General features: G+C 38.7%; 1 protein-coding gene across 1 annotated transcript in view; it reads left to right on the forward strand.

Moving 5' to 3' along the window:
* The first annotated feature begins 239 nt into the window (after window positions 1–239).
* LOC115621286 overlaps window positions 240–14186 on the forward strand; it is a 37543-nt gene continuing 23596 nt past the window's right edge. The window contains exon 1 of the mRNA XM_030514889.1: window positions 240–768. Coding sequence (XP_030370749.1) covers window positions 537–768 — 232 coding nt within the window. The 5' untranslated portion in view covers window positions 240–536. The remainder of the gene's footprint in view (window positions 769–14186) is intronic.

Here is a 14186-nt window from a genome sequence, read left to right on the forward strand (position 1 = left end):
CATTTGTTTCATGCATACTCGTTGTACTCTAGTACATATGTAAGTGTATATATGTACAAACGCAGTGCCAAGTGAAAAAATAAACGTTTCGGGCAGACAAATGGGCGCTGTCTAAATAGAAAACAACAATTAATAGCAGGAAGCTAAAATACGAGTATACGAGTACACAAAATCAAATTGAACGCGCCACAAGAAGTGCCAAAAGTAAAAAAAAAAATTGTGTAAATAAAATATCAAAAAGTGCAAATCAAAGTAAATTTCAATTATCGGAGGGCAACGAGGAAACGATATTAATTGTGGGCCTCTATGCTTATTAGCGGTATTCGCCTAACGTCGGCAATTCAAATAAGACATTTATTTATGAGCCCATTTGCCATCACTCGCTCTTTCGTTCCCTACATTCCCCACCCAGGGCCGGCTGTAAACATTTTCGCCCAACTGACAGTCGACGCATCGGTTGAAGTGTTTATTAAATAAGTTCGCAGCGAATGTGCCGCATGTTGCAGAACTGAAGTCTAGGGTATTTCTGCCTAGCCATGCTCGAGTGTGGCCCGTCGAACGAGTTGTCAGCCAAAGACAACGCCAGCAAAATGTGCACCGACCTATCAGCGGTTATGGATACAACTACAAATACAACAATAATTACGGAGAAGAATAGACAGCATAGAAAGCGTCGACAGGGAACGACATTCGATGGGTCAGCTAACTGGAGGAACCGTTTGCTCTTGATGGCTTCGGGAGTTTTGCTGATGCTACTTGCGAGTTTGGGTAAGTCGAAAGTGTTGTTTCTATATGCTAATGATAGCGCCAAGTTACGGACTAGTTATTGATTTTGCAAAGTTACCCCAGCTCTTTTTGAAAAGGAAATGAAAACCTGGGGGACATGGCTTTCAGTTGACGATGAATTTCCTAATTAAAGCTAGAAAATAATAGACAAATTAATTGCTTCGTACAAATTGTAGGCAAACCTTAGTGACGACAAATACTTTGTTATTTATCTTTCATTTGATAACATTGAAGCGGAACGGAAAGTTTTTCAAAAGAAACTTTGGAATGGTAAAAGCAAAAAAAGAATACTGAAACATATTGTGGGTTTGTTTTAGCGTTATCATAAAATAATAATTATTTATAAAATAAAAAAAAAATAATAAAAAGCAGAAAAATCATATGCGATAAAAGTTGTGGAATAGTACCAGGGTATAAAAAATACGGGATATATTCAATAAAACATAATATTATTGCAGGGCGTCTGATCTAAACGGCTGCATCAGTAGAAAGCTAATTTGCATTACAAAGCTCCGTCAGCAATGTGAGAGCAAATGTGGGTTGATCTTGAAGAGAGAGCTCATAACACCAAGAGAACATGATTCGTAGCAAAATATTTGCAAGCGAAACTAAAACAAACAAGAGCTAAGAGGCAAACAAAATTACTTTAAATAGAAATTAATTGTTTCTCCGAAAAAACACTTCTGCGTGTTTTAAACCATAATCGAAAGGAAAAAAATTAATTAATTAAATTAATTAGTTTAATTCAATATAACATATTTAACACATACATACATGCACACATAAGTGTTTATGTGCAATTTCAACTACATACACTTGCATCAGAATCGTGTTTATGCGTGTTTGTATGCAGTAAAGAAATACTTGTAAGTCAAAGCAGACAGGCTATATCCACTCGGCTTGTCACGCTGATCAATAATATATATATACTTCCTTTATGTGTTACATACATTCGCACAAAACTAGTATGCCCTTTTACCCTTTAGGTACAGTGTATATAGTAATTAAAGCCAAAATCAAACTCATAGAGAGGAACTTAAGAATCCGTTTTTCTGTAAAATAGTCATAAAATGCTTACGCCATAGATTCACGATCTCAAGAAAACATTTCACTAATAAAAGATAAGTTCGCTTTGGAGTACCAGTTAGTTTCCTAGGGCTTAAATGACCAGATTTCTACGTTCGGCTGTGCTTCTTTTAATATGAACTGCAGTCGAGGAAGTTCACAGATAGCAGAAATTCAATATCCTAATTATCTGACATATGAAACCTATAAACTGCATTCCCATAATGAGTGTGTCTGGAACAAGGACCATTTAATTGTTACAGTGACCCTGTGCCAACAATATACATTACTCTTGCAATAGCTTAATTATTTGTTTCCCTGTACCCCTCTCTCCCGTTGACAGAAATAGTAAGTCACTCTGAAAAAAGGTGCACTTCTAGAGCTGCCAATGAAATGCCTACAATAACGAACGAGTGTACAAAACTGTGTCATTTCCAAGCCAAACGTCCACAAAACCGAGCTATAAAACCGAACTGCAGCCAAACAAAGTCGTAAATCGAGAAAGTGCCGCTCTACCAATACAGAACGTCGGAAGGCAGACCGACAAACGGATAGGGGGACGAAATTAAAAGAGTGCCACACTCCCATACACTCACACATTCCATTCTGCACAATTGACACTTGAAATGGAAGCGCAGCAAATGACATTTGAAACAACACTTTGGCATAATAAAATACAAATAAAAGCAACAACAACAACAACAATAAGAACAACAGCAATAGAAACAAGCTGCCACCACTTGATGATGGCAAATGCGCGGCGACTGATGGGAACAAGAACAATGACGGAGATGAAGACGGAGATGGAGACGGAGACGAGTTTGTGCGGACGGGAGAGGAAAAATCCACTTGAGTTTTGTGCCCAAGCGCCAGCCGATTGACATTAAAAGCGGCAAACAATAAAAAGGATTGCATGCGGGGCCAACGGCAGCCAGAGTCTGATCGTGTATCTAAGCAATTCGTTTGAATCCAATCGATTGGCGGTAGGTGCCAATGGGCAGACGATAGGCGACAAGCGACAAGCGACGGCCGACAATCGACAACAAACTACCAACAAGCGACGATATTCAATGACAAACTCTGACAACCAGTCTAAATCTCAGCCAACGAGTGTCGAATGACAATGGGCTAAGGGCTGTGGTAGCCTAAGAGTCAACATCGACTGCATCGAATGGTGCCAAAACTGACTCGATGATCCCAGTCTGACTGGCTTGTTGGCTCTGGTGACACCGTCACCATCGCCGTCGACGATGAGGATGAGGACGACGATGACGTAGGTATTGACGACAGCCGCGTTAATGCTGATGGTGAATGCTTGTAAAAAGTTTTTAATGGCGTCGCTTTCACCGTGTTCCCTGCAACGTGTGTGCTGTTGCATGCCGCTCATTCGGCTGTGCTTAGGGGAACGAAAGGGGGGCCATCCAGCTAATGAACAGCTTAAGTAGCGCCCGGTAAGTGTGCGCCGCAATTCAATGGGCTTCACAGTGTAGGACTTGAAATTGAAGTGCATTTTTCGACTGTTCCAGAAATATTAGTAGTTCGGGTGTGGGGTGCTTGTGGGTTGGGGGCTCTGGCTGTGCTGGGTGTATGAGCCAGAGATTTGTGTGTTGAGGCTGTGACTTTTATATTGTTGTAGGTCGGTCATGCAACTGTGAGTGGAAATTAGCAGCAACTGCTTGTGTGCGGGGCAGTCAGAGTAAGTCAGGAACTTTTAATGGATGTGTGAACAGTTGTGTGACATGACATTAGATGGCAGAACGGAATGTGCAACGAAAGGGTGTAAAATATGAATGAATTAAGTCTATAGTGTGGATGTGTAATGATAACTATAAATATGTATGCTTTTCGTTGTTTATGGTGTTGTTGAAAACTTAGTTGGAGATGCAGCCAATTATTTTGGAGTATATTACAATGTTTAAGTAGCGAATTAGCCATTCCTATTGACTTGCCTGTTTTCTGTAGTGTTTATTTATTCCTTTAGTTTTGGAAATGGTCTTTATTTGTATAAGAAGTGTATGTTCTGTTTTTAGTCATTTATTTTAAAGCCAAATCATAATTGATTTGAACAATCTCGCTTACTCAGTAAACAATTGACTTCATTAATAAAGCATTCAAAATACCTTTTGAAATAAATTTAATTTTTTTTTCTCATGATTTATATGTTTTGGCGAGGGAGTGTAATTGTGATTGAATTTTTATTTCGAAGCAATTGCGGGTCGACCGTCGAAATAGCACGATTGTTCATGCTGTTCAGTTTTATTAATCCAGGCACGTAATGCCATATTACCCACAACTGCCCGACACACCTCTCTACACTCGATGGATGTGTATATTTAATCGGCACTTAAATGTATTTTTTATCAGGCGACGTGGACAACCAACTATGCCATTATAACATGTATCAAACACAACCAGAAATTATTCACTGGCATTGTCAAAGTTATGAAAATCTAATGAATGTATGTCGCAGCAGTCCAACAAGAGCTGTGGTTAGACTTAATAGACTGAGAGTGAAATACTCTATATGTTATATACAGTGTGTTGTCATGTTGGTACTGTAAGGCCCCTAAGTAGACGAAAATAGGTAAAGAATGAAACCGCTGGCGATTGATTCGCTGATATGTTTTCTAAGGATTAACTGATTTGAATAAAATTTGATATAGATGATATGTGTTCATGAAATCGATTAGATGGGTCTATACCTAGTTGCTTGTTCATCCGTATCTGAAATGCAGACAGACGGGCGGACTTGTCTACTTGTACATCGATTTGTCTTAATATGCTGACTAAGAATATTTACGATTCATAGTCGGAGATGCTTCTATCTGCACATTACGTACGTCTCCACAAACCTAACATACCCTTCTACGTTCGAGCAGAGTATAACAATATCAGACGTCGAATATATTGTTGAAATATTGATTGCAAAATAGCAACGACATATGCAAACAAATTATAAAATAAAATATGCACATTTCCTTGCAGTTGATTTGCAAATGTCACCATCTCTATGAGCATACATTTATATTTTTGGGAGGATCACAACACACGCTAAGTGATGGAGCAGGGGCTGGGGTATACAATATTATGCCAAGCACGCAAAAATGGCATAAAGGTAAAATAGATACGCCATTTCATTTATCCGGTTTCCCAATTCAAAGTACAAATACACACACACAAGCACACAAAGATACACACATCCACCCACAAGCCACACACACGCTAACTGCATGCTGTGTGGTGTCCATTGCTGTGTTTGTTTATTATTAATGCAATTTGTAATTATTTGTTGTTATTTATGCGCCAGCATGTGCCTGACAATCATATGCAGCAATGCTTCAGGCTAAGTCTTGGTTTTGGTTCCATTCTATAACTGTCCGCTTGTCTGTTTGTTTGCTAGTTTGTTTGGCTCTCTCTGCCTGTTTGTCTGTCTATTTATTTGTTTGTCTGTGCCACAAAACGTAATTATTGCGCGCAAACAACAAAACGCAACCAGCAGGATATTAATGTCAATGCAGTGCATACTCCTGGCCCTCCCACATTCTCCATTCGCCAGCTCCTCATACCCACAGAACCACATACAACAACACACAAACATGCACCATAAACTGTCAACTTGATTTCCAAAGCTGTTGCCATTGGCCGCGTCTGTTTCGCAGCATTTTGCGCATTTGCGTTGCCATAATTAACTTATTTTGTACATTAGCAACAGATTTTGTTTATTAACGCATACGAGTTTGCTTTTAGTAATACGCCGCCATTATTTTTGGGCGACGGGGCGCATACTTATCTCTTTGGTATTTCCACAGAGTTTATTTGTTTTCTCTTTGCGGTTATCGCATTGTGCCTTCCAGCCAGTCCCACCGAGCACTCCATGTGGCTTGTTCTTTGGCTGCCGCCGCATAATTTATTTATCATTAGCACAATTCGGGCATACCATAAGGGTATTGGTGGCGCAAGACGTTGCTAAAAATATACAAAGCTCGGCACTCTGCTCTGAGGCGGCTAAATAGTTAAAATAATTAAGCTCATTAGTAGTTTGTGAGAAGAGTACTTTAGTCAGCTCTTCTTAGACGGTTACAGGTGGGGTGCTGACTAGCGCCCAACTATTTTAGCAAAATTTCTACCCCTACAATGCAGTTCCTCATACTTCGTGCACATATTCCGAAATATTCTCCAAGTATTGCTTAAAAGGAGGATCTGTTGCAAAAATAAGGAAATATGTAAATGAACAATTTGTAATTTTATTACAAAACTTTTCTGATTACAAATGCATTGAGAAACATTACAATTGTAAAATTATAAAAACCATTGACTGCTCAGCAATTGTTTGCTGTAGCTTATTTACTAGGAAGATGTAAATAAGCTTTGCTGATATTTTTTCACGAAACTATAGTTGACAGACAATTTTTCATCATTTATTATGCTGCACAAAAAAATTTGTACTCAAATGTAGCCAACCATATGCCGTTTATCTATGGCAAACAAATACTATATAGAACATAAAAAGCAAATAGCATAAATCAAGTTTGATTAAGCCATGCAGCCGCGCAAATTCTCGCGAAAAGACCCAACAGTGCATAGAAATACTACGAATAAATGGCTGTTGCTTAGCACTGAAAAAACTAAACAAATATGCGGAATTTAGCGGCAACAACAGATAGGACGAGTGGAAAGACAAGAGAAAGCTGTGTGAAAACGCAACAGCCGCAACAAAAACTCTATGAACTTTTAACTATTGCAAAAACACAGAAAACATCTAACACCAAAATGAAGAAAAATAGAAAACAGAAAATTGCTGCGGGCTATAAATCTGCAACAGAAACAGCAACAGCAGTTAACAGGGTTGCGCAAATGTTGCCAGGGCTTTTGCATAAACTCATTTCCACATTTACACAGACAGACCTATGTACATACGCACACACACTACACAGCTTCAGAAATATGGCAGCAATGTGGCCTGCTGCGTAAATAACTAATAAGGCTCGAGGATAAATTTCAAGTTTAATTTTGCAAGCAAAAACACATGAAGCTGCTGAACCAAATGCAATCATTGCTCAGGACTGGCGAGCAGTTCTGTGTGAGTGGATGTGTTTGTAAGCACGTCCATTTATATATTTATATGCATATATATTTGTTACTAGTTTACGTTGCTATAACTTAATTAAAATTATGAATGCTTGTTAGTGCAACTAGCCAAAAATGCGCTTTTTGTTTTAGTTGGCAACAATATGAAAATGCTTCTTGCTGAAAAACTACAACAACAACAATAATAGCGACAACAACAGCTACAAAGACAATAACAACAAATAGCTAAATAAACAAAAAGCGACATCAATTTATGCATAAATCAAATGATGGCACAAAAACATCCAAATTGTACACAAAAGCTAACAGAATATCCATGTCCCTTCCCCCCCTCCCCCCCTCCGTCCCTTCCGCTACCACATTGGCAAATGTCTGCCATATCCACACTGTGTATATGTTTGTACGTGTGTGTGTGTGTTTATATGTGTATTTTAGAAACGAAAAACGAAATTTCCGAATGCCATTGCCGCTTATCGCCAGCCAGTTGCATCTCAATGTGTTGCTGCTCTCTCAGTCCTACTCTTTCTCTTTCTCTGTCCCGCTCGCACTGAGCCGTGCTTGGAACAATGTCACTCCATATGCATTTGCTGTCGCTGCCTTTGGTCATATTTTCATTTAAAATACAGTCCAGATTAATTTCCCAAACAAGCACAATGTTGCTGTGAGTTCTGCGGCACTCTGGCTGGCACATTGTTGTTGGCATTTTGTCAGAAACAAAAATTCATTACAACTTTTGATGTGGCATATTTAAAATGCAATAAACCCATCGCCAAAATTCGGAGCTTGTGTATCTCATTTGTTGGCAAATGGGTTTCTTAGTACTAATTGGCTTCAAGTTTTCAAGCTCCCAATTACTAAGCATTCTAAGCATACTAAGCTCATTATATATGATGTCTAGCTATGAAATTGCCCGATCAGAAATTAATATGTACTATATACAAGGTTTTTTGCCAGCAGTTAAAAGGAAAATAAGTATATTGGAATTTCATTTTCAAGGCTGACAATGTGTGATACATTTCGCATAATAGTTGGGACAGACATACGAGTATGAATACATAGATACTATATAGATAGACAGACAGACTTTAACTTGTGAGGGCAAATTGTAGGAGGTAAACAAAGAAAAGTATTAAGTCATATTGTTTCGCTTTAATTTGTCTCCCTACAGCCATAGTAGCCAAAGTGTGAATGTACTGGCTTCTCTAAGCCAGCGGGGAGCGATCGACCCGACTATCACTTGAGCATAACTCAACCATACCTACTATGTGCTCTTTACCGCTCTTTACCATATAAATATCCCACGCCTTCATATGCCACAAAGAGTTCCCTCGGCTATGCAAAAACGTCCCGTTTCTATATTAAATATACCTACTTAGCATTTGCTTACTGTTGCGCTTATCTTAGCTCTTAATGGTCGGGTCTCTTCTATATAGGCCCCGTGGTTGACCTTAACTCGACTGTTACATAGATTCGTAAATTTATTTTGCTGCGTGAGCTTAGCTCTCGCAGAATTGTAACTTTTATAAAGATCCTTAACCTTATATCTATATGCAACGATTCCGTATCAAATGCAAGTGTCAGGGAAATCCAAGAGGAAAGCCGAGAGAATGCTTCACGACGAGCTTCGCGATCAATTTGCGCATGCGCTGCCGGTAAATAAAGCTCTTGCATCAGTAAAGTTTTCGTGTTCGTGGCATACATATTCCTATATATTCCAAAAAGACCGCAACACGGTCCGGAACCAACAAACTGCTAGATTCTTAGCACATTATGTTACATTACATGATATTACATGATACATTACATGATATTATATATTCAATAAAATACTTATTGTTACCCAGCAGTTGAGAAAGAAACAAAGGAATAATATTATAAAATTAGTATTTCGTGTTTTGCTTATTTTTTTATTGACAAAGATTAATGTAATGATTGATCTATTCATCAGTAAGTAGTCAACAACCAAATCCTTTCGACCTGCGAATAAGCGAAAATAGTAGACAACAATGATACCACGAAATAGGATAGGATAGTATTTATCTTAATCCAAGCTGGAATACAAAACATATAGATACACTTGTTACCGTTCTTGTGTTTCGAAAATGAAATGAAACCAATCTACAACGCATGCATCGCTCTCAGCTACCTCAGGTAATGGCCAAGTTTCAAATTATCACAGACATAGTCTGACCATTCAATATTGTGCCGACCATAAAACGGCTGAAAACTTGTTGAAGGACTCGACGAGCTGTTGGTCCAAAAATTGTAACAAAAAACAAGAGAGAACGCTACAGTCGAGCAAGCCCGACAGTGTTCTACCCTGTACCCAGGTAAACTTCCGTCACTGAGTTATATGCGCCGATAGCAGCAGCAAAAAGAGGAAGAAGAAGAGCGAACTTGTTGCTGCAGTTTGTGGAGGTTGTACTGGTGAGAATTTGTTTCGCTAATAACTTTTCTTAGAATCGACAGAATTGAATAATTTTAAACAACAGTAGATATTTATTTATAAATTATGTGTGCAAAGTTTGGTTTAGGTAGCATTTGAAATGTGGACGCTATTGACGAAATTCTGTCGCGGGGGAAGGGGGAGGAAATTAAAAAAAAAAAACTCGTCCTTACTCGGATCTAGGAGAATCTGGATGCCAACTTTGGTTATTCCAGCTTTTATAGTTTCTGAGATCCTTGCGTTCACCCAGACAGACGGACAGACGGACGGACAGACGGACGGACATGTCTAGATCGATTCTCTCGTAATGCTGATCAAGAATATATATACTTTATGGGGTCGGAGATGCTTCCTTCTGTATGTTACATACTTTGCACAAACCTAATATACCCTTTTTACCCTACGGGTACAGGGTATAAAAATACGGTCTGGAAAAGAAATGAACGTGTGGAGCACTTTGAGCTTCAAATCAACAGGGGAGAAATAAAAAACAGGAGTAGTGAAAAATGGCAGGCCTTCTAATAAAGCAAACTATGCAGAGGTTGTCCAATGAACCGGATCTGGACCGGCTGAGCATCAATTCCGGTCAGAGCCCATCAGCAGGCGTCATGCTGTCGCGTCGTCGCATCGATGGCGGCCACTTGAAACGCGTGTGGTGTAGCACGGCCAGCGGCCATTGCAGCAGCAACTGCAAACAGACAGAGTCCCATTAGTGTCAGGCCATGAATGGCATTTGTAAACCGTTCTCGATGCAACATGCGCGATAAGAATCCAGTCCGAGTGTTGGTAAAAACTCGAAATGAAAGGCCAGTAAAAGTACCGAATGGAAAAATGAAATGCGAAACCAACCAACTCATACACAGATACCGAAATGAAAACCCAAAGCAAAGTTGCTATCGATGCTGGTGCTGAGATAACAAAATCCTTGCTAGGCGGTCATGCGAATGTCTATGTTGTTGTTCTTGCTACCAGCAAATAAATCCGTGCACGCGTTCGCCTTTTGAAACTCAAACGTTGCGTATACGCCGCGTATGCGTCGCGCTCAAGTGAGCAAATACCGAGCGAAAAGTGGAAGTAAGAGAGAAACGCAAGCTAAATAAATAAATACATAAATGAGAAAAAGCAAGCAATGGCTAAGAACTAAGAACATTCTTTTGTACGAGTACGAGTGCGTTTCTCAGTGCAAAAAAAATGAAAACTGCGAAATAGAAATATAAGCATGCGACTTCTATGCAGTACAATGTCAACCGTTATCAGCTAACTTACTGTTGTGTGTGTGGTATGTATGTATGCTTGTGACTATATCCCCTGGATGGCAGACAATATTTGTCCTGTTATCCTTTTTGTTTTATTTGCCGAGCGCGTCTGTGCATAGAAAGACTACCAGGGGACTAACGACCACAAGCTTTTCCTGCTCCTCCCAGTGCCACTTACCACTTACCGCGCGACACTCGCATTCACACTCACTCACAACCACTCAAATTAATGTTTGTTATTAGTTTTTCATTTATCGCATATACTTACGAGTATGTACATACACACTATACTACTTGTATATATATATTTTTTGTTTAACAGACAGTTGTCGTTGTTGCTCTTTGGGACGCAATCGCCACAGCTTTAAGTCTATTAGTTGAAGCAGTTGCTTGAAAGACACAGGTGGTGGTATTTTATTTCTATTCTGACAAATTTGTACAAATCTTCGTTGAGAAACTCAGACTCAGGGCGCATTTTGAGGTCAGGGACCCACCGCTGAAGATATTTCTCATTGAGGAATTATACTCTGTACATAAAATGCACAAGAGTATATTAGGTTTGCGGGAGCTGAAAATGTAACAGGCAGAAGGAGGCGTGGCAGACCCCACAAAGTATATACATATATTCTTGATCAGCATGACGAGACGAGTCGAGTCTGTCTGTCTGTCCGTCTGTCCGTCCGTATGAACACCTGGATCTAGAGACACCAAATTTTGCACAAAGATGCCTAATGTGTGAACGCTGTGCAAGTTTGTTTTATTTTTTTGATTTCCCCTCCCTCCCCACTTCCCCCTTATGGGTGTTTTCCCGATTTTCCATTCGTATAATCGCCTATATCTCGGAAACTATAAGACCTAGGAACACCAAATTTTAGTCCAGGAATTTCCCTCCCTTCCCCCTCTCCCCTGCAAATCGCGATTTTCTCTAACTTCCGTAATGCTTGGAATTTCCAACTAAAATTTTGCAAATACCCCCAGCTCGTAATTATGTGTCCGTTCGCCAAGTTTCACTATGATAGACCGATTTAACAAGAAGTTATAGCCATAAATATATTTGCTGCCCAAGCGCTGACCGCGCCTGTTGTTGATGTTGCTGTTTGGTTGACTGCTAACATGTTTACACAGACACGAATAGATGCGCATAGACATACGAATAGATTTTTGTAAACATATGTACAGAGTATTTCAAAGTCGGGACACCCGAATTTAGCTTTTTTACTTGTTTAAATAAAACAAGAAAGGAATGCTAAAGTCGAGCAGGCTCAACTCTTAAATACCCTGTACCACCCCACAAAAAAGTAATTAAATTAATTAATTAATTTAATTAATTAACTAAATTAATTTAATTAATTAACTAAATATTAACTAATTAAATATAAAATATTCCATGCATGCATACATACATTTACAATTACATCAGAATCGTGTCTATGCGTGTTTGTGTACTTGTACATATGTATGTATGTGTGCATTGGGCCTGGTTATATGGCTATAACTTTCTTTTCGATCATTCTATCATAATGAAACTTGGTATACGGATATATAATTACTAACCTAATGTGACTACCAAATTTAAGTTCAAAATTCCAAGAATTACGGGAGTTATAGAAAATTGGTAATAGGGGGGGAGTGGGGGGTTGGATCAGAAAAAATGAACAAACTCGTCCTTTCTCGGTCTCAGGAGAATCTGTATACCAAGTTTGGTTATTCTAGCTCTTATACTTTCGGAGATCCTTGCGTTCATACAGACAGACAGACGGACAGACAGACGGACAGACGGACATGGCTATATCGACTCGGCTTGTCATGCTGATCAAGAATATATATACTTTGTGGGGTCTACCAAGCCTCCTTCTGTGTGTTCCATGTGCACTCGCACAAAACTAATATACCCTTGTACCCTTTGGGTACAGGGTATAAAAAGTTTTATATTTTCTTAAAAAATAAAGTCGATAGGTGTAACACCTACAAGAAACAATGAAAACTATCATAGCCAAACAATATTATATGAGATCATTAGCCCACTGACTTATATTAGCAAACCAATTTTTATGAATATTTAATATTTAATTAATATTATGAGATAAATCCATGAAAGGACAATTTGGCTTCCATTGCTGCCGTACGATTGGATTTTCAAACCATTTGGCAATTACGTAGTGCAAGGGCTCATTTGTCCTCATATGGAACTTAGTCGCGGTATTTTAAGACTAAAGGTATCGTTTTAAAAATCTCTTGATGAGGTAATAAACTTAGTAGTGGAAAAGGCAGTAAGTAACAAAACTTCGAATATAAAGAAACAATACATGATTTTCGACCATCCTTTTGTTCTAAAATATACTAAATATCTACAAAATATTTTTCGAAGTCAGTTATACTTTTGATATAGTAATCGATTAAGATCGGCCTCGACACATATGTAAGAAGTATTCAGTGAGAAGTATACGAATTCTTGGTATTATTAAAAATGTTATCCTGTGCAGTTCTCTAATTCCACGATATTTAAACCATGCTAACCATACTGTTTGGCCTACCAGGAGCCCGCTTATTTTAATAAGTAATTTCGTATTGTTATTATTTATCATTAAACATCTGATTTTTAGTAAAGATCTGTGTCCACAGTTGCATGGTTCATTTTCACTTTCAACGTTTTTATTTCTTCTTTTCTTTATATGTAAATATAATTTTAATTATTTTATTAAGTGACCGGTTTTTCAGAGTGCAATTGATTAGTTGTTACTAATTTTATATACAATCATTTTTTCAAATGTTCTTAACAAACCAACAAGAAAATTAATGACTTTGTAACCCTGCTACAACTCATTTAGTGGTTAGACACGGAAATTTATGTTGGCATTTTCATAAACCATAATTTGTTTTGTTTTTGTTTTTGTAGTGGGTTCTGTTTTTGTTGCTACTGCCTCGAATATTTTTCAAAGGCAGGAGTTTAAGGTGTGTGCGACAGGCCGCACCTCGCATACAAAGCGGAAGAATAAATAAAAAAATTATGTTGGCGCGGGCTTTGGTTTTTAATGTCGATGTGTGTTAAGCATGGAATGAAGGGTTGACAGGAGTGTGAGGACCCGGCTAGATAAATTGTAGCTCGCCTGTAAAAACTATGCGCCATAACGAACCCACAAGCACAAACAACCGGTTTTGGTTTCATTGTTTCAACGTTTTTTTCCACTTTGTTGTGGCAGCGTTTTTTGTGAGCTAACTCACACGCACATTGACAATAGCAAGCTGTTTTTTATGCCGAGCAAAGCATTAGTTTAGTGTTGGGCGTGAGCGCCGCTTTTTGATTTATGGCTTAGAATTGCGCAGGCTGCGTTTTTTATGTTAATTAAATTGCTTTGGCTTTTTGCACGCTGTACTCGCTGATGTTCGGGCATTTGAAGTGCTTGTAACCACATACTTGGCTTAGTGTACTTCAACTTCAATTGCAGTTCCAAGCATGTGTACCTACTTGCTAGTCGGGTATAGAAATGGCGCAGGGTCGCTGTCCGCGAACTCACAGGGTGCAAACAAAATTTACTACAGTTCAG

The sequence above is a fragment of the Scaptodrosophila lebanonensis genome, unplaced genomic scaffold, assembly GCF_003285725.1.
Source record: "Scaptodrosophila lebanonensis strain 11010-0011.00,11010-0021.00 unplaced genomic scaffold, SlebRS2 tig00000024-arrow-pilon, whole genome shotgun sequence".
Classification (NCBI taxonomy): Eukaryota; Metazoa; Arthropoda; class Insecta; order Diptera; family Drosophilidae; genus Scaptodrosophila; species Scaptodrosophila lebanonensis.